Source organism: Heterodontus francisci, chromosome 15 (assembly GCF_036365525.1).
Source record: "Heterodontus francisci isolate sHetFra1 chromosome 15, sHetFra1.hap1, whole genome shotgun sequence".
Taxonomy (NCBI): domain Eukaryota; kingdom Metazoa; phylum Chordata; class Chondrichthyes; order Heterodontiformes; family Heterodontidae; genus Heterodontus; species Heterodontus francisci.
In genome coordinates this window covers 31,814,293-31,839,633 of record NC_090385.1, presented here as the reverse complement: position 1 = coordinate 31,839,633, position 25,341 = coordinate 31,814,293, and the positions used below count along the sequence as shown (strand labels likewise).

Below are 25,341 nucleotides of genomic sequence, written 5' to 3'. Positions count from 1 at the left end.
TAACCCTTAGAATCTTGGATACAACAATAAGGTTTCCCTTGAGCTGCCTTCTCTCCAGTATAACATTTTCCATTTCTGTAGCCTCTCTTCAGAGCCTACTTCAAAATATAAATGCAGTTGCCTTTCAGTGTGCCTTTCCCAATGACCAGATCTTTCCACAATGATGCAGTAATCAGTATAACACTTCCATACTCTCATCATTTTGCATTTTTCCAGCAGTTAATCATTTTTGATGATGTTGGTTGAGAGATGAATGTCGAGAGAATCCTGCATTGTCAGATGGGGCATCTTTTGTTTGAAATTAACCTGAAATCCCATCTACCCATGCAGATGGACATATAAAATTTCATTGTATCTTTTTTGTGAAAAATGGACAGTTCTCCTGATTATCCTGGCTGACATTCATCTCTCAACCAACATCATCAAAAGTCAACCTTTTGTGGTAGGTTTGTGGTACCTTGCTCTGCACTCGTTGGCTGCTCAATTTGCCTGCAAAATAAAAGTGATTACATTCCAAAATCTAACTTATTAACTGTAAGTCACTTGGTTGCCTTGATGATGTGAAAAGTACTATATAAATGCAAATCTTTATTGTGTTTGCACTCTTTACTACTGCTGCATGCAGCATGATATGCTCAGTGAGTTATTCTCGCGGATACCTCTCTCTTGTAGACAGGTTTCGTTTATCTTGTATGTCAGATCTTACTCTCCTTCCATACTCTCATCATTTTGCATTTTTCGGCAATAAATAGTATCTTCGATTTGTTAACAAAGCTTCTTAATCTATAATGGTGAACAATAATGGCCCAAGGACTGGTCGCTGCTTCCTTTCCAATGTGGCTTCATGTACAACTCTGCAGTTTTCTCTGATGCAGATGCTTCAGAAGACTCCCTATTCATTTACTTCTAGCTTTGTGTTTCAATCTCCTGTGTAGAAATGTTTCAAAAGCTTTGTTAAAATTTAAATATAATAACATGCACTGAATTTCCATTTGCAACTCACCCCACGAGATTTGTCAGGCATGACTCCATCTCCACCAACTGCAACCCACCAACAAGCCATACTGACCTATTATTCCATATTTCTGTAGGTTATTCATTATTCCCTCCTTCAGGATGCCTTTTACTCCATGTATTAGGTTCACCTGCCTATATTCCCCAGGGCAATCTTTATGCCCCTTTTCATAAATTGGTTTATTCACCTTATTGCAAGTTTACAGGCACCATTCCTGTTTCCAATGATTCCCGAACAATACCTACCAATATGTGATTGATCTAATTAGCAACTACATTAAAAGCCCTATTGCAATCCATGTGGGATTGGTGCCTTGTCTTCTTTTAATGCTATCAGCAATCCATTATGCCTTTACTGATAATTCTTATTTTTAACATTTCCTTATTTTGCCCTGGAAATACTATATGTTTATTTAAATACAATTTATTTATCACATCCTCAGACCGCTCCAAATGTGTAATCATTTGTGGATGTTTACTACATCCGTATAGGGCTTCAAATATTTGTTAAATTTGAGAGATAATCACATGGGAACGATAATTCTGGCCAAAGAACAGTATCGATGTCATAAATGTCTGTGAGGTGGAATTTCTCAGCCCTCTGACTGATGCAGGAAATGAGGGAAATTATTTTTAAATAAATATGTTTAATATGTATCTTTACCTCTCCTGTGGTCACTTGTTTCTGGGTAATAGAGACATTTGGGTTGGTTCCCAAGTCCCAATGTCTGAGTGTCGCACAGAGACAAGCTGTCTACTTCCTGCTTTGCAAGAGGAAGTGACACGAGAGTTTCATAGTCCCATTTACAAACATCCTCTGCCAAGCCTTAAAATTTTACCAACTTTAAACAAGCCCTCTGTTCCAGGAAAACGGGAAAAAGTGTTTCCGTTCTGCTTGGCCTTTTCCTTTTGTGAACGTTTCCCAAAGGTGTATGGAAAATAATTTCAAGAAAGTTTGCCTAATGCCCTCTCAGTGTATTGAGTCATACAAATGAGCAGGTCTCTTGTATGATTCCCAGTCCTATGATTCACAGTTAGCTGATCTCAGCTTGCGCCACAGTTGGGAGCTAAAAGTGTCCTCAGCATCACCTGGGGAAAATTCACCTGGGTGTCTGCTGCTGATCACTATTCAGTGATTCTTGCTGTAAGACATAACCTTCTACCCTTGACAGGTTACTCTATGGTTCGAACAGGATAATTACGAGAAATAAGGAGAGAACATTCAAAGCTCAAATTAAACACTAACGTCTTTACTAGGTTTGGCAGGAGTACTAGTTAGAAATACAATATACCATTTAGTAATACAATACACACATTAATCACAAATACGTTACAAGACGTTATGCATATGATCACCTGGTGAGCAGTCACCTCCCATTGATCGTACTCTTCAGCAACTGAAAAGGTTGCTCAACGGCAGCACCAAATCATTCTGAACAATGATCTTTATACCTTTCTCTACAAGCTGGGCATGAATATTTCATTGACAGGGTCATACTGTCCTATGAAAATCCACCTTAAGCTTTGATGTCCAATAGAATGTTGGGTTCTATGTTTAAGCTATGGGGTTAAATCCACTAGTGGGGGAATCTCGAACTATGGGACATAGTTACAGAATAAGGGGACACTCGTTTAAAACTGAGATGCAAAGGAATTTCTTCTCTCAGAGGGTAGTGAATGTCTGGAATTCTCCACCCCAGATAGTTGTGAAGGCTAGATCACTGAAAGTATTTAAAGAGGAGGTAGATAGATTTTTGAAATATCAGGGAGTTGAGGGCTATGAGGAGCTGGCATGAAAGAGGAGTTGAGGTCTGGGGCAGATCAACCATGATCTTATTGAATGGCCTACTCCTGCTCCTATTTCTTATGCTCTTATGTTCTTGACAAGTTCCATGTTTCTTAAACTTTATTTTCAGCAAAACCTGCTTGTGGAATTAGCAGCTCTACATTTCAAAAGAAGAGAAACCCTGACATCATCAATCAATGTCAGCTTCTGTCATCTTCTTGCGGCCATCAAGTAAACTTCACACCACTTAAATTAGCTGAATATCTGTGGTTGGGTATAATATCCCCCCAGAAGAAACATCATGGGCTGGATTTTATCTTAGGCAGACAGGAATTTTCTTCTGCCTAGCCCGGGGATCTGTCCTGTATTTTACGGGTCCCCGGGCTTTAATTGTCCCAAGATGGGACTTCCACCCGTTTGAGGGAGGAAGTGCTGCTTCAGTGAGCTGCCGGCCAATCAGTGGGCCAGCAGCAATAAGTCCCAGCAGCACCACCGGGAGCGGTGGCCACTGCTGGGATTGCAGCCTAGCCAACGACATGGAGCCAGCAGGGAAGGTAAGTTGGGCATGCCTCACCAGGGAGATCGTCGTACCCTGGTGAGGCTAGAGTGGCTGTTTGTGGGGAGGTGGGGAGTGTCTTGGGTCCCGGGGATGGGTTGAGAGGTGGGGGTGGCCCTCAACAGGGCAACCGGTGCCCGACTGCCATGGCAACCCGTGGCGAACGGAAAGGCCAGCAGCTATCATTGGGCAGCCTTTCACGTCCCCAGCACGCCTGCTTGCCATGGGTAAAATACCCATGGAGGCAGGCGAGGGCCCTTAAGTGGCCATTAAGTGGTCACTTAAGGGCCTTGATTGGCCTCAGGCGGGCAGGTCATTTTCCCCCCGCCTGACCACCGTAAAGTTGACTGGAGGCGGGAGCAGGGTGGGTAGGCCTCCTGGAGCCTCCCGCTCAATTTTACGCCATCCATCTGCCCCCATGCCACCATTCGACCTGCTGTGGCGCGTAAATTTCAGCCCCATGTCTCCATGTTCTTTGTGTCCAGTTTCATTTCTTATCAAACTTATCGAAACATAAAGGGCTGCATTTTTAATTCCACCGCTGAAGTCCGGTACCAATGCGCAGGCGACGGCACCATTTTTAAAGGGCTTATTGCCCTCAATGGAGATTTAAAAATTAAAGGGCCAGGTAAGTTAGAGTTCCACAAAACAAGATTAAATAACCTTTAAATGCATTTCCACCACCCCGCCCATGGCATTTCCAGATATTCGTGTCCTTTCCGCCCCCCCCCACAATTTGAATATTGTGAATTTGACCTTACCCCACCCCCCGCCACAGTTCAGCAACTTTGCCCTTTACCCCTTCCCATCACCCCCATCCGCACCCTGCTTGCCCCCCCCTCCTGCCCAGAGAACAAATACTCCTCCTCCCTTCCCACAGGTGTCGCGCCACGTTTCACCGTACTGGGAATCAAAGGCGCGGCATTGTCAGCCCCCCGAATGAAGATCGATGTGGCAATTTAGGAGGCGATGGGATCCTCATGAAATCAGGCATGTCAATTAGTTTACATATTGAAATGGAGGTCCTGTAGCCAAGCAGCGGTGCGGCCACCACAAGGCCTCGCCGCCGCTGCCGCCGAGATCGGCACGGGGCCTGCCGCCGTCAGGGGTCAGTAGCGGGCTTCCACCACACCGATTTTCATTGCCCCGCCACCGCCATTCCCGGCGGAAGAGGGGCTTTAAAATCCAGCCCAAAGTTTCACTAAGGTTCTTACTTTGCATCAAAGCAAAACACAGCTTTGAAGTATGGCTGTTTGCTGGTTTCAGCCCTATTTTATGACCCTTGGGCCTCTTGGTCATATACGCCATGGTTTGAAAGTGTTGTTTTTCATCACAATCCAGTGATCTTGTTTATCTGTGAATAAACAGCCTGCAGCTTTTATTAGGTTTTATTTTGTTTCAAAAAGCCTCTTAGCCTTGCAAAGCATGCTGGTAAGGTTTGGTTGGTTTTCTGTACACCTGCATACAACAAGCAACATTTTGTATTTCATCTAAACTATCATGCTCCTGGATTGGATAACCTTGCAAGTTTCAACCACAAGTATTAATTAAAATAATATTATCATCTCTTACACTGCTGTAAAGTGCCTGTGTGGGAGCAACAGGTGAGGATATGGTTGAACTAGAATGCAGCGTTACCCATGCACACACCCACAGACTACTAATACTCACTGTTTAGGTTCATCCATAAAGAGGCATCACTTGATTGAGGTACAGAGGTCCATTACCGCTCACACACCTGAAGCCTAGAATGAGTCGGTACATAAGGAAAGAAAAGAAGAAAAATTCACAATCCTGCAATTCAAATCTAAACCCGTATCTGAAGTCAAATCCTAATCCAGATTGGAATCCAACTCTGAATCTGTAAATTGCAATCGCATCCATGTTATTTAATATTGTTGGTAGGTTGATCTGGATAAATTTAGCAGTTTAAAGTATTGAAGCATTTTAATGGCTCAGTCCCTAGAGAAACTTTAATGTGAAAACTATACCGCTTGACATCTTCAAAAATAGCTTTTTTGAAAAGATTGTGACAGACTTTTAATCTACTATTATGCTGAATGTACTGTTATTTCTCAGGAATTTAAATCTGTCCCCTGAGCCATCACACTTCCACGAATGACACCTTTTTAAAAGCCCAATGAACGGGCCTGTTTTGGTGGGTGGGATGATGTTGTTTGCAGTGCTGATTGTGGGTTGGACTGTTTCAAGACCACAGATCGGCTAATCGCTAGTTATTACCCAAGCGATAGGAGGGCCGATTTTAACTCAGCCTACCCAGTGGAAACTAGGCTGCAGCAGTTAAAATTGCTGTGCGCCATTTACCGCCCCATTCCTGTTCTGCCACCATATTTGCTGGACCCTGGGCCTTCCGGGAAAAGCCCCTTTACTATATGCAAATTGGGGTTCTGTGACATACCTAGACCCCCAAATGCATTTTAGAGGGACAACTGGGTGATGAAGAGGAAGAGGTCCCAAAACTGTAAGTAAATATTTTTCTGAGGCCAGAAAGAGCAAGAATGCTTCACTTCTGACTATAATCTTCTACTGGCTGAGTAGGCCCATGGGCTGCACAATGCTGTACTGGCCTGAAGCCAGTGAGCTGCAGCATGATACCCAGTTGAGACGTGCAGCCCACTGGTGGCAGGATAATGAGTTACATATTCTCAAATACCTCCAGATCAATTACTGTACAGTTGATGCAATTTTCTTACATTTCATTTTTAAGTCGATCCCTCTTTGCATGCTAAAGTGTCACAAAATGCCCAAGATTTTCCCCATCTATTTTGCTAAAGGAATTTTATAAAATCCCTTTATTAATTATTCAAGATGGAGCAAATCCTCTCTAACTGAAACGCTACACATTTTCAATCGGTTGTCATGCTGCTAAATACATTTGTCTCCTCAGAACAGTGTTTTACAGTTCTGGCACTGATTAGCACCTATTGACAAATACTGAGGAAAAATCATAGCAGTAATGCCAAATAGGGTAGATCTTGGCGGAATAAAGAATTGACATTAACCAAGAAAATACTGGAAATACTCAGCAGGTCAGGCATTATCTGTGGAGGGAGAATCAGAGTTAACAGCTTCGGCAGGCAGTGGGACCCGGAGCTGCATTTTACAGGCAGCAGCCAATTAAGTGGCTGCCACCAGGCCTGCCATCCAATGTAGCACAGTGGCCCATTCCCAAGAGCTGCCAACCCAATCAGAAGGCAGAAACTCAACAACCTCAGCAGCACCACTGAGAGCGGCGGCCACTGCTGGGGCTGTACCTGGAGGAAGAGGACTCAGCAATGGATATGTGCCCTCACAACCAGGTGAGTGAGATCTGGGGTTGGGGTCATGGAGGGCAGATGGCACCAATGTCATGGGGCAGTCATTGCCACCAAGCGGCCCCTTCGTAGGCCAAAGAGTTCCCAAAAAGGAGCTCCCCACTGCCCCCCCCAGAGCCCACTGGGAGGCCGCCAATGCCAGTGGAGGTGGGAAGGGTCTTACAATTGGCCACTTAAGTTTCTCAATTGGGCTCCAGGCGAATGGGCTATCTGCCATCTTTTCTGCTGCTGGCAAAATGGCATGGCAACAGAAAGACATCAAGCATACCACCCTATGCCTCCCCATGCCATTTTGCTAGCCTTCCCACCTTTGACCCCATCCTCAAAGGGCCCAGAAAATCCCAGCCTACATTTCAAGTCGATGATCCTTAATCAGAACTGGGAAAAGTTAGAAATGTAATAGTTTTCAAGCAAGGGGAGGATTGGAAAATTAAAAAAGGGAAGGCCTGTTCTTTTCCCCACCATCTCATCACCTAAAACATTAACTCTGTTTCTTTTTCCACAAATGGTGCCAGACTTGCTGAGTATTTCCAGCATTTTCTATCTTTATTTCAGATTTCCAGCAGCTTTTGCTCTTGATTTGAACCCAACCTGCCTGGCAGTAACCGGACAGTTAAAAACAAGCAGCTGACTTCTCTTCTCAGAATCCAACCCTCTCCAGCTGCCTTCTCTATTAACCTGCAGGGCTCTGAAGGCAGATGAGCCACCTGTCTAAAGCAGGTGGAGGCCTAATGAATTTATACACATCAGGGTTCTATTATGTTAATTGAATCCTGATGAGATTTTAACCGGTCCCTGAGCGGTGTTGATGCCACAGCTTTCCCGCAGGCTGCAGCAGATCAGCAGCTGGTGGGAAGGATGAAGAGGCCCTTCCAGGTAAAAAAAAACAAAGAACGTCTTTCAGTTATATAGTGCCTTTCATGACATTCGCTCATCCCAAAGTGCTTTACAGGAAATTATTTTTGAAGTGTAGTCACTGTTGTAATACAGGAAAATGCAGTAGAAATTTGTGCACAGCAAGCTCCCACAAACAGCAATGTGATGCATGACCAAATAATTTGTTTAAGTTTTTATTAATGTTGGTTGAGGGATAAATATTGGCCAGGAAACTGGGGAGAACTCCCCTGCTCTTCGGAATAGTGCCGTAGAATCTTTTACATCCACCTAAGAGAGGCTCTGTTTAGTATCACATCTGAAAGACAGCATCTCCAACAGTGTAGCACACCCTCAGCACTGCACCGGAGTGCCAGCCTAGATAATGTGCACAAGTCTCTGGAAGAAATTCTTTTGTAAGCATGGAGCAGGAGGAGTATCAAGAGTTCTTCTGCCCCAAGTTCCCATTCTTTCCTCCCGCAAGTCACTCCGGAAACCCTATCCGGCCACTACCTGGAAACTGGTGAATGGCAAACTGCCACCCAGTCTTCTTCTGCAGGCAACTGCTCTGTGCCCTCTTCTTGCCTGGCCCAGGCAGTAAGTGGACTGGCAGATTTTAAACAAGGCCAAGTAGTTAAAATTGTGGTGGCTTTCTTTTTCATTATCTTCAGAGTTGACGTGAATTCTGTTCCAATGTGACTTTCAGTATTGCAGACTTAAACTCAATTTAAGTAGTCACTCTGATTGGTGTGCATCCAGAATGTTTGCTTACTGTTCCCGATGTCTTACAACTCACATCTGATGAAAGAACAGTGAAAAACTCATCAAATTTATGACCAATGAGCAGGTTGTGCCATTATTCTGTCAACTCTCTTTTAGGCAATGATGCATCATTTAAGAAAATTGTTAATTTTGATGTTCAATGTATTTTTCTACTATAATAGGCTGCAAAATATACTTCTCAAAATAATAAAAATGTCAGACACTTAATTTCAGTTTTTTTTAATGTGATATGGAATATAATTTACTGTAAAGAGGGCAACCATTAATATTTATCACATATTAACATTCAGGTATGTATTAGCTCTGGTGCATCATTGCAACAAGTGATGATTGCCAACCTAAGCAGTCAACCTAAAGTTGTTCATCTCTCTACCTTTTGTTAGCTAATGATAACCACTGACTTGTAATGGAGGAGTTGATATATTTTAGATTTACCTTGCCAGATGTCAGAGAAATTTTGTTGTTAACCATTAGCTCACAAGCACAAAATTTTATTTCCAGCAACTTAAATCAGTGGCAGAAATAAGAAAAGAATTTGTTATGTCAGTAAGCAGATCTTTAGAATGCTGTGAAGTAAAGATGGCATAGATAAAAGCAGTCTGTTCAATTTCGGTTGTATGTGCAGAACTAGAGTAGTCAAGTAGAAAAGTAACAAGCATCAAATGAGGATGAGAATTTTTCCCCATAATAGTGGATATAAGGAACAGATTTCCAATTAATATAATTAATTCCTGACTAAAGGCATAACTTTATAGGAGCAGTGTTGAAAGCTTGATTGATAAATAAGGACAGAGCTAACTAAACATGGAAAACGGTGGACGTGTATCGCTGCAGCAGAAAGCAACCAACAGGTTTGAGTAGTAGAAATTTGGGGAAGTATTGATCTTCTGTGGTTTTGCTTGATTACTTTAGGAAAGGTGGGCACAATTTTTCAGAACTTTTCCTCAAGATATTGGACCTTGTTAGACCTTGTCAACGTAACAAATGCTAGTGAATGTGTTCTATGTAACATGAAATGAAATAAAACTCAGTTTCACATGGTTCAATAGGAGTTTAGTTGAAAATTCACAATTCAGTAGTGGGCCGATATCATCTGCCTGTTTCACTATACAATCAGCAAAGCAAAAAGCCTGCCAGAAACCAAAATAAACTCAAAGGGCTGAATTTTACCAACCCCTCGACGCCGCGGGTAAGATAAAATTCTGCGGGGGGAGGCCCGCCTCGAACCACTATGTAGAGAAGGGCCCGCCGCATATTACCGGCGGCGGGGGGACCTTGGTGCGGCTCCCCCGCCGCCTGGCCAAAGAAATCAAAGTAATCAAGCAAAACCACAGAAGATCAATACTTCCCCAAATTTCTACTGCTCAACCCTGTTGGTTGCTTTCTGCAGCAGCGACGCACATCCACCGGTTTCCATGTTTAGTTAGCTCTGTCCTTATTTATCAATCAAGCTTTCAACACTGCTCCTATAAATTTACACCTTCAGTCAGGAATTAATTATGTTAATTGGAAATCTGTTCCGCATATCCACTATTATGGGGAAAGAACTTCTCATTCCCATCCTCATTTGATGCGTGTTACCTTTCTACTTGACTACTCTAGTTCTGCACTTTCAACCGAAATTGAACTCCGTATGGAGGTCCGAGGCGCAAACCTGGTGGGGAGGGGGGAGGAATAAAATTTTCAGGGCAGGAGGGGTGGAGGAGCGAGGAAAACAATTTTGATTGGATGTAGGGATGGTGGGAAGGGGTTGAAGGGCAAAAGATTGAAGGTTGGGGGATTAAGTTTGGGTATTTGAAAAATCTAATTGTTGGTCATTCGGGCAATGAAATGACTATTGGTGGAGGTTGGGGAAGGGCCTCCACATCTTCATTACTTCTTCATAAAAATTGCTCTTACGTACCTTTAAATATTGAAATTAATTGTAAGGGCTTAAAGCCCTTTAAAAATCGCGCCGGCACTGTTGCCGGGGATGCGGCGGCTGCCCTCTCTACATCATCGGGGGCGGCCGCTCCGCCCCCTCCATTTAAATGAACCCCGCACGTAATATTGCAGGGGCTCCTTGGCGGCACTTCTGTGTCGGAAGGCCGCCGAGTTGTAAGCTCGCCGTCGCAGAGCACACCGTGTGATTAAAATTCAGGCCAAAATGTGTAAGAGTAACACACAAATAGTACTTGTGCATAGTAAGGATGTAAAATATCTATGGATTAAAATTATATTGGTAAATTGCTGAAGTTTCATTCTTGAAAGCAGTGACATCTCCTGAGCCTTTCAATATGCTTCTGTCCTGTGATGCACTCTAACCTATGTGAGCACATTGTAGGATGGTAATGACTTTTATAAACCATGAGAAGCTTACTGTTGGTAGGTAAGTCCTTGTCATATTCTTATTACATTCCACTACCCACTGTTTTAAAGGCAATATTAACCCATTTATTTTAATATGTTAATACCACTATTAGAGTATAGCTCATTCGAATATGCTAAGCATTAAACAGCCTATACCACAGACAGTAATTTTCAGCCATCTGACCTCTTTAGTTCAGTTACATCCTTCACAAATCCAGAAATTGAACTGAGTACACCTTAAATCCAGAAGACTGCCCAACACATATGGTAATAGACTGAACTCGGGTTCTATTTAAAACATGCATGATGGGGTGCCCAGCAATGCAAAGAGTTTGGAAAGAGTCTGGTGAGAGGCATGCTGATGATTCAAGTGCTTAAGCAGATTTATGAGACAATTTCATGGAGGTGTGCAAATAGCTAAAGAAATCAAAGTAATGATGCTGCCAACAAAAAGACATTGTAGTCCAGTTTGGAGAAAAAAGGAATGTCATGTCTGTAATGACATGTTAATTTGAGTATGCAAATTTTTGGATGTTCTGGACATTCCCTTGATGTTTCAGTTTGAGTATGTTCTCACTATGCTTCACTTAAAACAACTAGTTAAGAGTAAATTGAAAAATAGGTCCACTTTACAAGATGAAACTTATAAGTAGAGACTGAGTTGCTAAACTTGGCTTGAATGTAAATATGGTATCAATCATAAAAAATCCTAGTTTCTATTGGTTTCTATTGCTCTGTCCTTCAATACTGGATTACTGAGAACCCTACAAACAAATTACCTATAGAATTAAAAGTCTTGTGTCTTATGCATAAAGTATTAAATTTCCACCATCCTTCAAAGCATTGTACTAGAAAGTGTCATGTAAATGTTACACAAACACTTGTACCTGATTTGCTCAAAGATCATATTTATTAAAAGTTACAAATTTCTACGGAAAGGCTTCAAATTTACTAATGAACAAGTGACAAGCATGTTCAAAAATTACTAATTGAAAGTGGCAAGTAGATATGAAAACTACCAATCAAAAATCAACAAAGAGCTTCCTATAAAACAGCTAGTGAGACAGAGGAGAACTCAATGAAATTACTCAAAATATTTTGGAGAATGCATCCAACATGAGGAACTTACAAGGTTATGGACAAAAAGCAGGGGAATAAGCACAACTGCTCTTTCAACATGCATGGTGGGCCGAGTAGCCTCCATCTGTGCTGTAATTTTCTGTTGTCCTGTGATGCTACCTTGTCTTATCAGTAACCATTAAAATATGGTTTTTAGCATAACAAAGACATAATTCACAAAAACCTTCAAATTTACTCATAACATTGTCCATGCTCTCTTGAAAATGCATCCTTCAACTTCTGAGTTCAAAGGCCTACCCTCGCTTAGGAGCTCAGGGCTTGACTCTCACTTTAGTTGTTCAGCTTTGTCTCTTGATTTTTTAGACTGCCGTGCATGTATGAGTTTGATAGAAACATAGACAAATTTACAGCACAGAAGGAGGCCATTCCATCCATCGTGTCTGTGCCAGCTGGACAAGAGCTATCCAGCCTAATCCTACCTTCCAGCTCTTGGTCTGTAACCCTGTAGGTTATAGCACCACAAGTACATATCATTTTGTAATTGTTTCATGTGCATACATTTTTAATGTATTATGAATGGTTAGAACAACTGCATTTCTTTTATGTATGTATATACCTGAAAGAATACCATCAGAGAGTGAAATTTTGGATGATGGTTTCATTACTCAAGTTTCAAAGAAGCTATGAACATGGGGGGAAGCTATCAGTTACATTAAGTATTCGTACGTTTGGAAAATAAGGGAAAGTTTAAATTAATTTCATTTTCTCAAGTTATAAAATGCTTTATTTTCACTGTAAAACTCCGGGCACTAATTGAATGGGACCTCCGGTCCTTTTTTAACTTTCGGTAGGGAACCGCTGTGATCAGTTTCTCGCAGAAAACTTTTCAAAGTAAATATCATTCATATTCTATTTTCTCAAGACATATTTGTACTTCAAGAGAAGGAATACAAAAGGAACTAAAATATTAATGTTTAAAACTGTATTTCAAATTGAAATAAAAACTATCAGTTAAAATGTGATTCCTGTATTTTAGTTTATGTAACACTGGTCAGATAAATGTTTTTCACATTATGGCTGTGACTAATGGATTCCCAAAAATGTCTATTTTCTGATGTGACATCTTTTAACCTGGGTATTCTAGTTGACAGTGTTGGTATGGCTACACTGAAATAATCTGTGCAGCTGAATCAGGCAGATATTTTAATGAACTCAAAGCAGGGTACCTATATGGAAGGCCATGTTCCCACTTGCACAGAAGGAAACATAGACATATTTACTTCCCTCTATGACACATGTGCATGATTTCAGTCCTCTCCACATACTTCAGCATCCAGCAAAAGTCACCCCTCCAGAGGTCATTCCAGCTCTTCATCCTAAAAATAGTCTGGTTACTTCCTGGAGCTCTCCCTTAAGTCCTCCTGGTCCACCAGTACTGCCACAGGATGTCCCGAGTATATGAGTACGCCTCTTCCACATCTCCAAGAATGTCTAGTGGGCACAATCACAAGCTATAAGAGAGTCTAGGCATTTTAAATTGACCCTAGAACCCAATGGAGGACTTGACAATGTACAGAAGATAGTGAAGGGAGGAAGAATATGGTAGACTAGAAAAGAAAAAAAGGTAGATTTTCAAGATTCTGTATGCCAGGTAGCTATAATGAAACTGAGCATCAAATGAAACTCATACTTTTATATTTTTCTCTCTTTTCTTTGAACAGAAATGTAAAACAAGTATAAATTGAAAAGGTTATAACTTTGCCTGAGTACAAACTTCTATAAATGTATTGTATCAAAAGTTATTGATCTACTTATATCCAATCAAAAATTTAAAATTATTAAATTGTGCATTATCCATTCATGAGATATTCCTGAATGGTACCCTTCAAAAAGTTCAATTCTTTTCACATGATAATTCATACCGAGAGCATATATATATATATATACTGGATATCCTAATAAAACCACTGAGAGATAATGTTTATTTTGAGCTTCAGTTAACAGATGATAATTTCTGCCTGATACAGGATCACACCATCCTTGAAATTGATGGGGAAAATAGCACATGGGATCCTAAGCAGGGCTTTATTATTCGAAACCCAGAACATATCCACTCTGGCATGCTACGATGTAGAACCAAGATCGATAATCAAACTTTCCAGTCTTTCTTTCTGATGCATAAAGAAGGTAAGTACTTCCTTCTGAATTTTGAGAGTTAATTCAAATCCCTGCAAGACACCAATAAGAGTGGACAGTTACCCCCTCTGAGTCTTTGTCACAGGCCTGGTTAATTTTAACTGCCAGGCCTCATTTGAATGGCATTGGTCGGCCACTTGCCTGTTTTGGGTGCAAAGGCACAGCTCACCAGTTGGGAGGGGATCATAGATCGAGCCTGCACAGAGGCCACCCATCGGCATCAAGGGAAGGCTGCTGGCAGCAAGGTGCGTTCAGGAGAAAGTGTGTTGTGAGCGTGTTGTGGCTGGGGCTGGGGAGTCCATGACAGAGCATTCTTGCTCCTTTCAGCACCACAAAGGAAAGATTTTTAACTTGCATTAGAGAACCTCACTGGCCTGGTGGGGCAGTTGCAGCTCAGGAACAGGTTAAGATGCTGTTGGATTATAATATATGTCAAGGACTCGAGGGGAGACTCATCCGCTGCCAAATCAGTGAGAACAAAGCAGGAAGTGGAGCCATTCCATTTTAACTGCTCCCCAGTTCCTTTCCTGCCAATCAGGGAAGAATTAAAGTTTTCCCTTATCATTTTGATGCACTTACACAAAGTATTTTCTCTTCCCCCTGTTGTCGTCGTGTTGAAATCAAATCTGTTGCGCTGCCTACTAATCTAATAAGCAACACCTCAAGACTATGTATCTCCCTATCTCCTTCAATCTTCTCTTCTCCTCACAATCTACATGCTTTTAAAATGCAAACTTTTCACGGACTAACCATTTAGTTCATCTTCCCTTCCAGCCCTCTCAACCTTAGTGCTGTTTGCAGTATGTGCTTCGGCTGTTCAACTAACTTGCACCAGGGTATCCACACAACAACCAGAGCCTAGGGGGAAGGAGAATAGTTTGTAGCTCTCCAAAGAGATTCTGTACCAGAATAAAAGGAATGCTGCATTGGCAGTAGGAAATGCTCTTCTACATTTAGGATAAAAGCACATTGCTGAGAAGGAGTGGAGGGGAAGTTATTTAGCACCTGACCATAGCTCTACTTCAACCTGAACGTGCCTCATCCTGACACTGCTTGGAACACATGTATCTCAAGCCTCTTAACTAACATTATTTACCTTGATGACTACAAAAGTTCACTAACAAAAGCGTCTACTGTTCTACTCCAGAAAGTGGTGAAGGGTAGAACTGGAGCCAATCTTTACACACTTTTAGAAGCAGATATTTACAGAGATGCACATTGAAAATATGTACCTCTTCACCCAACAGACACAGTTTCAGTCTGTTTCTATTTATAAGGGCACAAGTGAATCCCCAGTTAATGCAAACCACCTGCATACAATTAGATAAAATGAATATACAATTAACATCCACTATCTCACTTCCAGTTTGTTCAACTAAATATTTTCAGCAGTACAACTGGAACTTGATGGGTCAAATTGCCACCACAGCAAAGATGGAAAATGCCATATCGCTCCTTTGGCATTTGTGTTATAACCCCTGAAAGCTTTTAAAATCCAAGGCCAAGTGCTTGATTATTGTACTTTATTAGCATTGCTTATTATGATATATTATATTTGACCTTTTCTTCAGTTGAAGGGGTGAAATATGTTCACCTTAATACCAGTGCAAAAATCAAGGTGCTATCTGGGCATACACTGTCTATTAAGTGCATAGTGAAGATGCCTTGGAATGCCAGACCTGAATTTCAGTGGGAGTACCCCAGCAAAGCGGTAAGTTCTGACTCTTGTCATCTTGAACTACATTTACCAGATTTTCTGAAAGCTTTTATGAATATTTCGGTGCAAAAACTTCAAGATTACTGCTAACACAATTTGCAGGTGAACACTTTAACATGTTCATTTGACATTCCTCCATGTGGTACTTTAGCAAAGGGATAATCCGTTTAAAATAAGCGTGTTAATATCCGCATTAAAATATCAGAGGAATGCAATCTGAACATGTTGAGCCTTCATCTACTAATAAGGCCAATAGTAAGTTTTGAGTGAAAACCTTCAATTCCATACAATCTGGAAACGTCATAATGGCACAAAATTTCATTCAGATTTTTTTAACAGAAGTCTTTTTGACATGTTACTACAGTTTGTGTTGATAAGCTTTACAGATAATAAAAGACTAAGGGCAGTACGCGCTCATACTTGTGTTGCAAGATGGGCCAGATGCCATTTAGGTAAGGGTATCAGCAGGGAGCATTTGCTGGAAGTATGCAGAGTAGGAAGATCATGATGTCAATCAGCAAATAACACTGATTTGACACCAGCACTGCAAATTTGGAGCACAACACTCCATCTAACGCCCTCTCTTAAACACGCACAGCTGAACATTTATTCAGCAGCAGAAAGGATCCCCCATCAGTGCTCTTAAAATGGATCATCAGCTACTTTCAGATTAGTTGCTGATTAATTTCTACTGACTGTTGCTGCAATTGTAGAAGTGTTTAGTGGTTTCTAGAGTTCTTTAAAGTTGCCAAAGTCTACAGGGAGAGGTGTGGCACATGCTGAAGGATTTTGTCCTGACTTCAAGGACTCTGCACAAACCACTTGTTCCCAGACATGAGTGCACTAGTATACATTCCCCTGGGTCTACAGCATGGAAAGAAGAAGGAACAGAGGCAACACAGAGCAGGGAAAGTTGCTGGAAGAGGAAGGAAGAGAAGGGAGGAAATGGGCTCTCAGCAGGAGGCCATATCAGCCCAGGGTGTTCAGGGGGCAATTCTCCTACCTGAACCTCAGCAAGGAGCACTGAGTCAGACACCTGTATTTCACTGAGGATGTCTTCACTGAAATCTGCCAACAGTTGCAGCCATACCTTCAACCTTCGAACAAAGTGAGGACAGCATGGCCAGCAGCTGTGAAGGTGACCATGGTGATGTGCATTGGGCTCCTTCCAGGCTGGAGCAGGTGATAATCGCAACATCTCCCAATGTGCCATCCACTATTGCACAAGGAAGATTACTGAGTTTATGAATTCCAAGAGAGCTGAATACATTTCATTCTTTCTTGCAAGAGAGAAGCAGACAGAACGAGCACATGGCTTTGCAAGGATTGTATGCTTCCCCATGGTGCAGGGTGCCATTGATTATACACACATCATTTTGCAAGTGCCACATGACAACTTTGAGATATACCACACGTGACAGGGATTCCATTCCCTCAATGTTCATCTGGAGTGCGACCATATGCAGAGAATCATGCAGGTCAATGCTCAGTATCCCTGGCAGCAGTCATGCTCCGCCTAGTCCTGCAAGAGACAGGGAACTGTGTCAGTGAGTGTGGTGCAATGTGTTTTGGTGATTTGTCTGTCATGATTGAATAACTTGCAGTGTGTGCAAGCCATGAGATGTGGATGTGAGCCTTGCAGCAGTGCTAAGTGTGTGAGGGTGAGGTGAAGCTATAAATGTGAAGTCTGAGTGATGATTGATAGGGATTAGCGGTAGGTGAGTGATGGGTGTGCAGTGCATTGAGCAGTGTGTGAGGCTACTGGTACAGCTGTTAAGATATGGAATGTGAATGCATTCTCTGACCTTGACCATTCACAAGGTCATTGAACCTTTTGTGACACTGCATCCAGGTCTTCAGGACTTGACCACTGGGAATGACCACAATGGCTATCTGGTTGCACTGCTGTGCCAAAGTTTGCTTGGAGGGTTTCCTGGCCCTCATGGATAAATCACATCTCTTCTCCTCTCCACCTCCTCCACCAAGACATCCAGAACAATGGCAGAGAACCGAGGAGCATGCTCTCTCCCCTGTGCCATAATTCACTCTTCTTCCTGCTCAGAATCTCTTCTCCAGCCACTTCCAACACCTGCTCCAGCCAAAATGCATCCCCATTTAAGATATGCAAGATGGCTTGACGTAATGCAGGCTAAGTTTAATTCATGCTAGCCTCTCACAATTTTAGCAGCCCCCCTGCTGAGACATGCAGTTATCCAACAGCACGTTTAGTGCTGGCTGCACATAGCAATCATGCAAATTGGTAGGCAGCATGAAGTTGGCATCAGAAGCCAACTGGCACAAGTTAATCGCACATCGTGATCCCTGCAATCGTTTTCAACAGCTATCGAGTTTTACCCAACAAAATTAACGCATTCATAAACAGCAAGTATTAGTAATTAAATATCTGCTGATGCTTCTATGCTCAATATGTGGCTCAGGGAGGAAGGCATATCAATGTGTTAAATGAATCCTTTTAAAGGCAATGTTTTCATGAGGAGCGTTATGCACTGGGTAATGGGATTATAATGCATAACTCTTTTTATTAATTTGCAGACTAATCGGCCAATTTTTATTGACAAAATGCGTGAAACCCCACCTGTATATCACAGTATTCTAACCCTGAAAGACGTTCAGCGAAGTGACAAAGGAATCTACATATGCAAAGTATTAAACAAAAATATATCGCAAAACAGGACTAGAGTTATTGTCATTGGTGAGTTATTGTCATTGGTGAGTTATTGTCATTGGTGAGTTTTGTCATTGGTAAGTTATTGTAGATCTTTTAAATACATTTCATTTGTATGACTTGGAATGGCATTCACAGAGCTGCAGTGAGTCAACCTGTTCCGCACTTGGGTACTTCTTGGTATGTCCTGGTGACCGGTTATACAATAAGCTAATAAAGCAAAATAAACCTATTTTCCACTCTGACTCAGCCTTGGGGAATATTGAATGGCTCGTGTCTTCTAAAGTCTCTAGGCAGCTTGTCTTTTTTTGCTTTACCATTTCATATTGTTTTCAATTATTTCATCTTGACTTGATACTTAATATTGGAGACAACCAATATAACAAAAAAAACAACAATTTGCATTTACATAGCACCTTTAACGTAGTAAAACATCCCCAAGGCGCTTTACAGAAGTGATTATCAGACAGCAGTTTGACACCAAATCACATTAGGAGCTATTAGGACAGATAACTAAAGGCTTGGACAAAGAGGTAGGATTTAAGGAGCAACTTAGAGGAGAGAGAGGTGGAGAGGTTTAAGAAAGAAATTCCAATGCTTATGGCCCAGGCACTTGAAGGCATGGCCACCAATGGTGGAGCAATTAAAATTGAGAATGCACAAGAGAATTGCTGAAGCACAGAGATCTCAAAGGCTTGTAGGGTGGAGGAGGCTACAGAGATAGGGAGGGACAAGGCTATGGAGGGATTTGAAAGCAAGGATAACATTTTTTAAATGAGGGATTGCCACACCAGGAGCCAAAGTAAGTCAGTGAGCACAGGACTGATATGTGAATGGGACTCGGTGGGAGTTAGGACAGGAGCAGCAGAGCTTAGAATGAACAAATTTATGGAGGATAACAAATGGGAGGTCAGCCAGCAAGCATTGAAATCATCAAGTCTAGATGAAACAACAGCATGGCTGAGGTTTTCAGAGCAGAAGAGCTGAGGCTTTGGCAGAATCGGTCAATATTGTGGAGGTGGAAGTAGGCAGTTTTAGAGATGAAACAGATATGTGATTGGAAGCTCATCTCAATGTCAAATACGACACCAAAGTTGCAAATAGTCTGGTTCAGCCTCGGACCACCACCCCCCTTTCCACCCCGCACTGTGCCAGGGAGATGGATGGAGTCAGTGGCTAGGGAATGGAGTTTGTGGCAGGGACCAAAGGCAATGGCTTCAGTCTTCCCAATAATTAGCTCAAGGAAATTTCTGCACATCCAGTACTGGACATGGAACAAGGGCTGGGATTTTATCCAGGTGATGGGGGTCTCGACCTCCGGCAAAAGTGTCATCAAGAACCCCGCGTCTTCCCTTCTGTGGGAGACCTGCCAAATTAAGCACCAATTAGGCACTAAACTGGACAATGGTGGGCCGTCCATGGGATCAAGGACCTCAGCGATTGAAGGCCCGCCATCTGAAGACTGCCAGCCAATGAGAGGCCAGCAGCTCTTTAACTGATAGATGATTTAAAGGCACAAATAGAGGCAAATGGGTATGATCTAATTGCCATTACGGAAACATGGCTACAGGGTGACCAAGACTGGGAACTGAATATTCATCGATATTCAACATTTAGGAAGGACAGGAAAAAAGGAAAAGGAGGTGGTGTTGCACTGATAATAAGGGATGGAATCAGTACATTAGTAAAAGAGGATCTCAGATCGGAAGAACAGAATGTAGAATCAGTTTGGGTGGAGCTAAGAAACAGCAAGGGGCAGCAGACATTGGTAGGAGTTGTTTATAGACCACCAAACAGTAGTGGTAGTGTGGGGCATGGTATTAATCAGGAGATTAGAGAAGCACCTAGCATGGGTAATACAGTAATTATGGGTGACTTCAATCTGCACATCGACTCGGTAAACCTAATGAGCGCAAATGCTGTGGAGGATGAGTTTCTGGAGTGTGCTAGGGATGGCTTTCTAGAACAGTAGGTTGAGGAACTCACTAGAGAACAGGTTATTTTAGATCTAGTATTATGTAATGAGAAAGGGCTAATTAATAATCTTGTTGTAAAAGAACTTTTAGGGATGAGTGACCATAATATGGTAGAATTTCACATTATGTTTGAAAGTGAGGTAGTTCAATCTGAAGCCAGGGGAAAGCATAAAATTCCTCCCAAGCAGTGTGACAAATTATAGGCAGTGGAGGGGTTAAAGGGAGGTGCTGGTGAGGTAGAGCTGGGTGTTGTCAGCATATATGTGGAATCTGACATTGTGTTTATGGACAAAGTTGCTGAGGGACATCATTTGGTTAAGAGATAGATAACTGGGGACTCCAGAGGTAACTTGTTGGGCTGCATTTTGTGTCGGAAATGAGGCTCCTGGTGCCGGGCTGAAAAGGCGGAGAGAACCCCGTCTCGGCCTTTTCATGCTCCCTCCTCCATTGCTTTCTGTCTAAGTCCCATTAAAGAAGGGGATCCCGCCTCCAAGAGCTGTCAGCCAATCACAGGGCCAGCAGCTCAGCAATATCGGCAGCACTACTGGGAGCCTGCTCTGCCATTCAAATTGATCATGGCTGAGCTGTACTTCAACTCCATTTAGCCATCTTAACTGCATGTCCCTACCTAACAAAAATTTTGTAATTTCAGTATTGATAGCAACTTTCCCAGTCTCATTTGCGAACTCGCAGAAAATAATCCTGCTCCATCTATGCTACAACTAAGATACTAATCCATGATCCACTCCAGCAGTTGATTTCCCCTGCCAAATCGTGTTCCATGCCCCATTCTCCATCCAAATGCTATGCAGTCTGTCATGTGAGCAGCATCATGGGAGATGCATTTGCAATAGTTATTATTTATGAAATGAAAAGGAAATTCTGGGTTAAATGCCTTCTATTCAAAGTAGTCTACCAGAGTCTGTGCAAAATATGTGTTTACTACTTAATTCAACTTAAATTTGCCTTATCAGTCGGGGGCCACTTCTATCCACATGTCAGATTCACTTTGACTCTGATGGTTACACCAGCACGCCGAAGCAGCTCCATTTATTGAAATAAAAACAAAAAAATTCTGAAAGTGCTCGTTAAATCTGGCAGCATTTTTGAGAGCGAAACTAGTTAACATTTCAAGTTGATAACCTTTCGTAAAAACAGCATCCATAGTGAATTGTCCAACATCTACCGTATCTTGCTTTTCTATTCATTGTAATATGGGCCAACATACAGAGCAACCTGGGAACTGATCTGGAGCTGTTTCAAGTCCAGAATGAAAGCCCCTCTGCAGGCTTGATATGGCTATATGCTCAGTTAGTAGACAGCTTCCCAGAATCAGACAGCAATCAATCAGTTGACTTCAAACCAGTGCAAAGTACTGATCCCTTCTGAAATGAATGGAACTGCTTGGAACTCTCCAACCTTCCCTCTCATCAAATCATGTCAATGAGGTGCCTGAGGGAAAGACATTCTAGATTGCAGCACAGCACCAACCTGGTTGTACTTAATGCTGCTATTGGCTGCCTGAAACAGGAAGTATTCCATTTTCCAGTTTTTACAACCCTTACCTTTGTGAGCATTCGGCATGGTGCGACTCACAAATCAGCCCAGGCATCACTTGTGACCAAATTCCCCTTAATATTTGATCCATCCAGATTTGTTTCATGTGCCTCCTTGATTCCAAAACAGTCTACGGATATTATCAGTGCCAGAATTCAGTGCTATTTACGCATCCCCTCATAGTGTCCAGGAAGAGAAAGCAAGGGCTGCCAATCAGCTTTTAGGTCGCGTAATATTTATTCTTCCTTTCAGGAAGTACTTGACCTGTACTAAGCAATTGTCCATGCAGCCTACCATATGATGAATTGGGGATGCAGACCCTTCCTTTAAGCATTCCTCAGGCAAGAGGCTGCTTGCAATTGTGTCCTGAATATAATAACAGAGGTGTAGAACTTTCTGCTGGCTTACGTATGCACATCATCTTCTCTGTTGACATGTTATACATAAGATGAAAAAAATCACAGTGGAGTTGCTCAAAGTTCTATTCCTTGCTACACTTTTAGGTGCTTTAGCTGCTGTAAAGTACATTCCTGAAAACAATAAAAATGATGAACATTTTCAAATTACTGTAAAACTAAATGTAAACACCTTGGCATTTCTGTGAGGGTTGCCCAGATGTCCAACATAACCTCGGCAGAAACCCCAGAGTGACAGCGTCAGTTCTACCCCACATTATCTGCAGTACAACTGGTTTCATTCAACCTAAACTTCATTTATTCAGCAACATATTATTACTAGTTTCCTCATAGTTTTGTTTTTCTCTTCCCATTGCAGATAAGCCTTTTATTAAAGCAGAATTCAAAAAAGGCAACGCTTTGGACATATTAGCTGGAGAAAAGCCTGTGAAACTATCTGTGAAAGTCAACGCATTCCCGATTCCAGAAGTGTCCTGGTAAAGTCCATCATTCTGATCTTTCCACAAATCCCACTTTTTCATTAGCATATTGATTTAAGAGTTTTTTTTTTACTTTGCCAATTTTCTCTCATCTTTTCCTGAAGGTGATGATATACTTGGATATAGTTCCACAGTGGCATCTTTTTCCAAATGACTATTCTTGATGTTTAATTCTAGATAACGTAGATCAACAGGCTGTTCATAAAACACTACTAGTGTCAGGCAATACTCTCTCCACCCAACTCGCTGCATATGTACTTTCCAGCTGGAATCACTGGACAATGATTAGAAGCTGGACCCCTGGTTGATTTTTCATCTACCTAGCCCAGATTGCTGAGGCTATTCATAGCCATTTACCAATCTCCTGACAGGAAGCAGTGAATTCAGCACAGGCCAGGGATTGAACTTGTGAGCCTCCTGATCTGTGTGGCTTAGTACCACACTAGTTGAAACGTTGTTTTAATTTTAAACTTCACAACCTAAGAGAGTTGCAGCTTGTTGCCATGTCTGTTGCTGGACCAAACAGTACAGTTTTTTGAGTGGGTTGTCAAGACACTTACGAGAGGTAAACAGATACCAACAAAAGTCTGTTTTTAAAATAAAAGTCTTTTTTTTCCACACAAGAGACTGAGGATTATCTTCCCTCGACATACAGTTCACCTCTGGAGATTTACGTCACGCATGGTTGGCATGACGAGCGCTGGGCTGACACTTCATAGAACCACTCGTAAACATATAAACAAAGCCATCTCGAGACATTTGAGGTTTCACGGGTGTTTGAAATTTGACATTTGCTTTATCATATAAAGTTCTTTATCATATAAAGTTCTTTTGTTCTTGAAATTAATTTTCATTGTGTAAAAGTGATTATTCTATCATGCGTTAATTGTGAGCTGCTGACCTCACCCTTCCCCCTTAGTGGAATGCCAATGGAGGCATAGCCCTCATTTGAATAGTCTCTCCCATGGGCCATAGCTCGTGGTTCAGCTGAGTGCTAGGCATGGAACACAAATGGAAAGGAGGCGACAGACTGCATTGAGTTGAGTCTATATTGTTTTCACTCTGGATGGCCATCATGGTGGCTTGAAGCGGGTAAGCAGGTAAGTATGAGATTGTCTTTTTCCTCCTTGGCATGTCACTTGATCTGCCTAGCCTCTGGTGCAAGGACTTCAAATCCAGTGCTGCTTGCTCATCGCCCTCCTCTGCATCTTCCTCGTTGGTGGAGGGGAGTCATTCAATCATGCCCTCGTTATGCAAGGCCTCTCCTATGCAGTACTAGATTGTGCAGAGCACAGTAGACAGCAATGAAACACAAAACCCTCGCTGGGGCATAAGATCTATGCAATGGAATCTCAACTTTACTAGCCCGGTGGCCTGCTCGATGGGAGCTCAGGTGGAGCCATGGCAAGTGTTGTATCTCTCCTCTGCTGCATTGCAAGGGTTCCTCACAGGCATTAGTCACCATGTCTTCAATGGGTAGCCTTTGTCCCCAAGAATCCATCCTGAAGGCGCGCAGGAGACCTGAAAAACTTTGGCACCTGGGACTGTCGAAGTATGTAAGCATTGTGGCTGCTTCCCAGAAAGCAGACACAGACCTGCAGGGAACGTTTTCAGTAGTTGGGTGAGACAATAGTGTAGTAGTAATGTCACTGAACTAATAATCCAGAGGCCCATGCTAACGCCCTGGAGGCATGGGTTCAAATCCACCATGGCAGCTGGCAGAATTTAAATTCAATTAATTAAACAAATCTGGAATTGAAAGTTAGTCTCATGAAACTATTATCGATTGTAATAAAATCCCACCTGGTTAATTAATGTCCTTTAGTGAAGGAAATCTGCCGTCCTTACCTGTTCTGGCCTACATGTGACTCCAGACCCACAGCAATGTGGTTGACTCTTAACTGCCCTCTGAAATAACCTAGCAAGCCACTCAGTTGTCAAGGGTAATTAGGGATGGGCAACAAATGCTGACCTTGTCAATGTTACCCACATTCCATGAAAGAATTAACAAATGTTGCATGTTGTTGGAATGGAAACCCTTCCTATTGATGAGCGTGGCTGGCTGGTTCTTTGGAGCCTTGGTGGTCACATGCATACAATCAATCACATCTTGCACCTGGGGGAATCCAGCGATGGCCCTGAATCTGATGGCCCTCTCGGCCTGACTGTCAGGGTCAGTCCAGTAGTGCACATAATCGCCGGACCTGTTGAACAGAGCATTGGTCACCTCCTTGATGCAGCAGTGGGCCGCTTCCTGGGAGACACCACACATGTCCTTCGTGGATCCCTGGAAAGTTCCAGTCGAGTTAAAGGTTTAACGCCACTATGATCTTCAGGGGCACTGGCACAGGGTGACCCCCAAATCCCATAAGTGGTCACTCGTCCTGCAGCTTGCACGTGTCAGTGATGGCCTCCTTGGAAAGCCATAGTCTTCACTGACAATGCTGCTCGGATATTTGGAGGTAGCTGATTCGAGTCCGGTACACTCTCTGGCGCAGGTCGGCTGCTTCTGCTCTCATCATGAAGCTTCATGGGCAG

At 42.4% G+C, this 25,341-nt stretch overlaps 1 protein-coding gene across 1 annotated transcript in view; it reads left to right on the top strand.

Moving 5' to 3' along the window:
* Positions 1-25,341, top strand: part of kdrl (kinase insert domain receptor like) — a 222,310-nt gene that overhangs the window by 85,624 nt on the left and 111,345 nt on the right. Inside the window, exons 5-8 of the mRNA XM_068047355.1 lie at positions 13,804-13,963; positions 15,544-15,683; positions 18,243-18,402; positions 22,683-22,800. Coding sequence (XP_067903456.1) covers positions 13,804-13,963; positions 15,544-15,683; positions 18,243-18,402; positions 22,683-22,800 — 578 coding nt within the window. The remainder of the gene's footprint in view (positions 1-13,803; positions 13,964-15,543; positions 15,684-18,242; positions 18,403-22,682; positions 22,801-25,341) is intronic.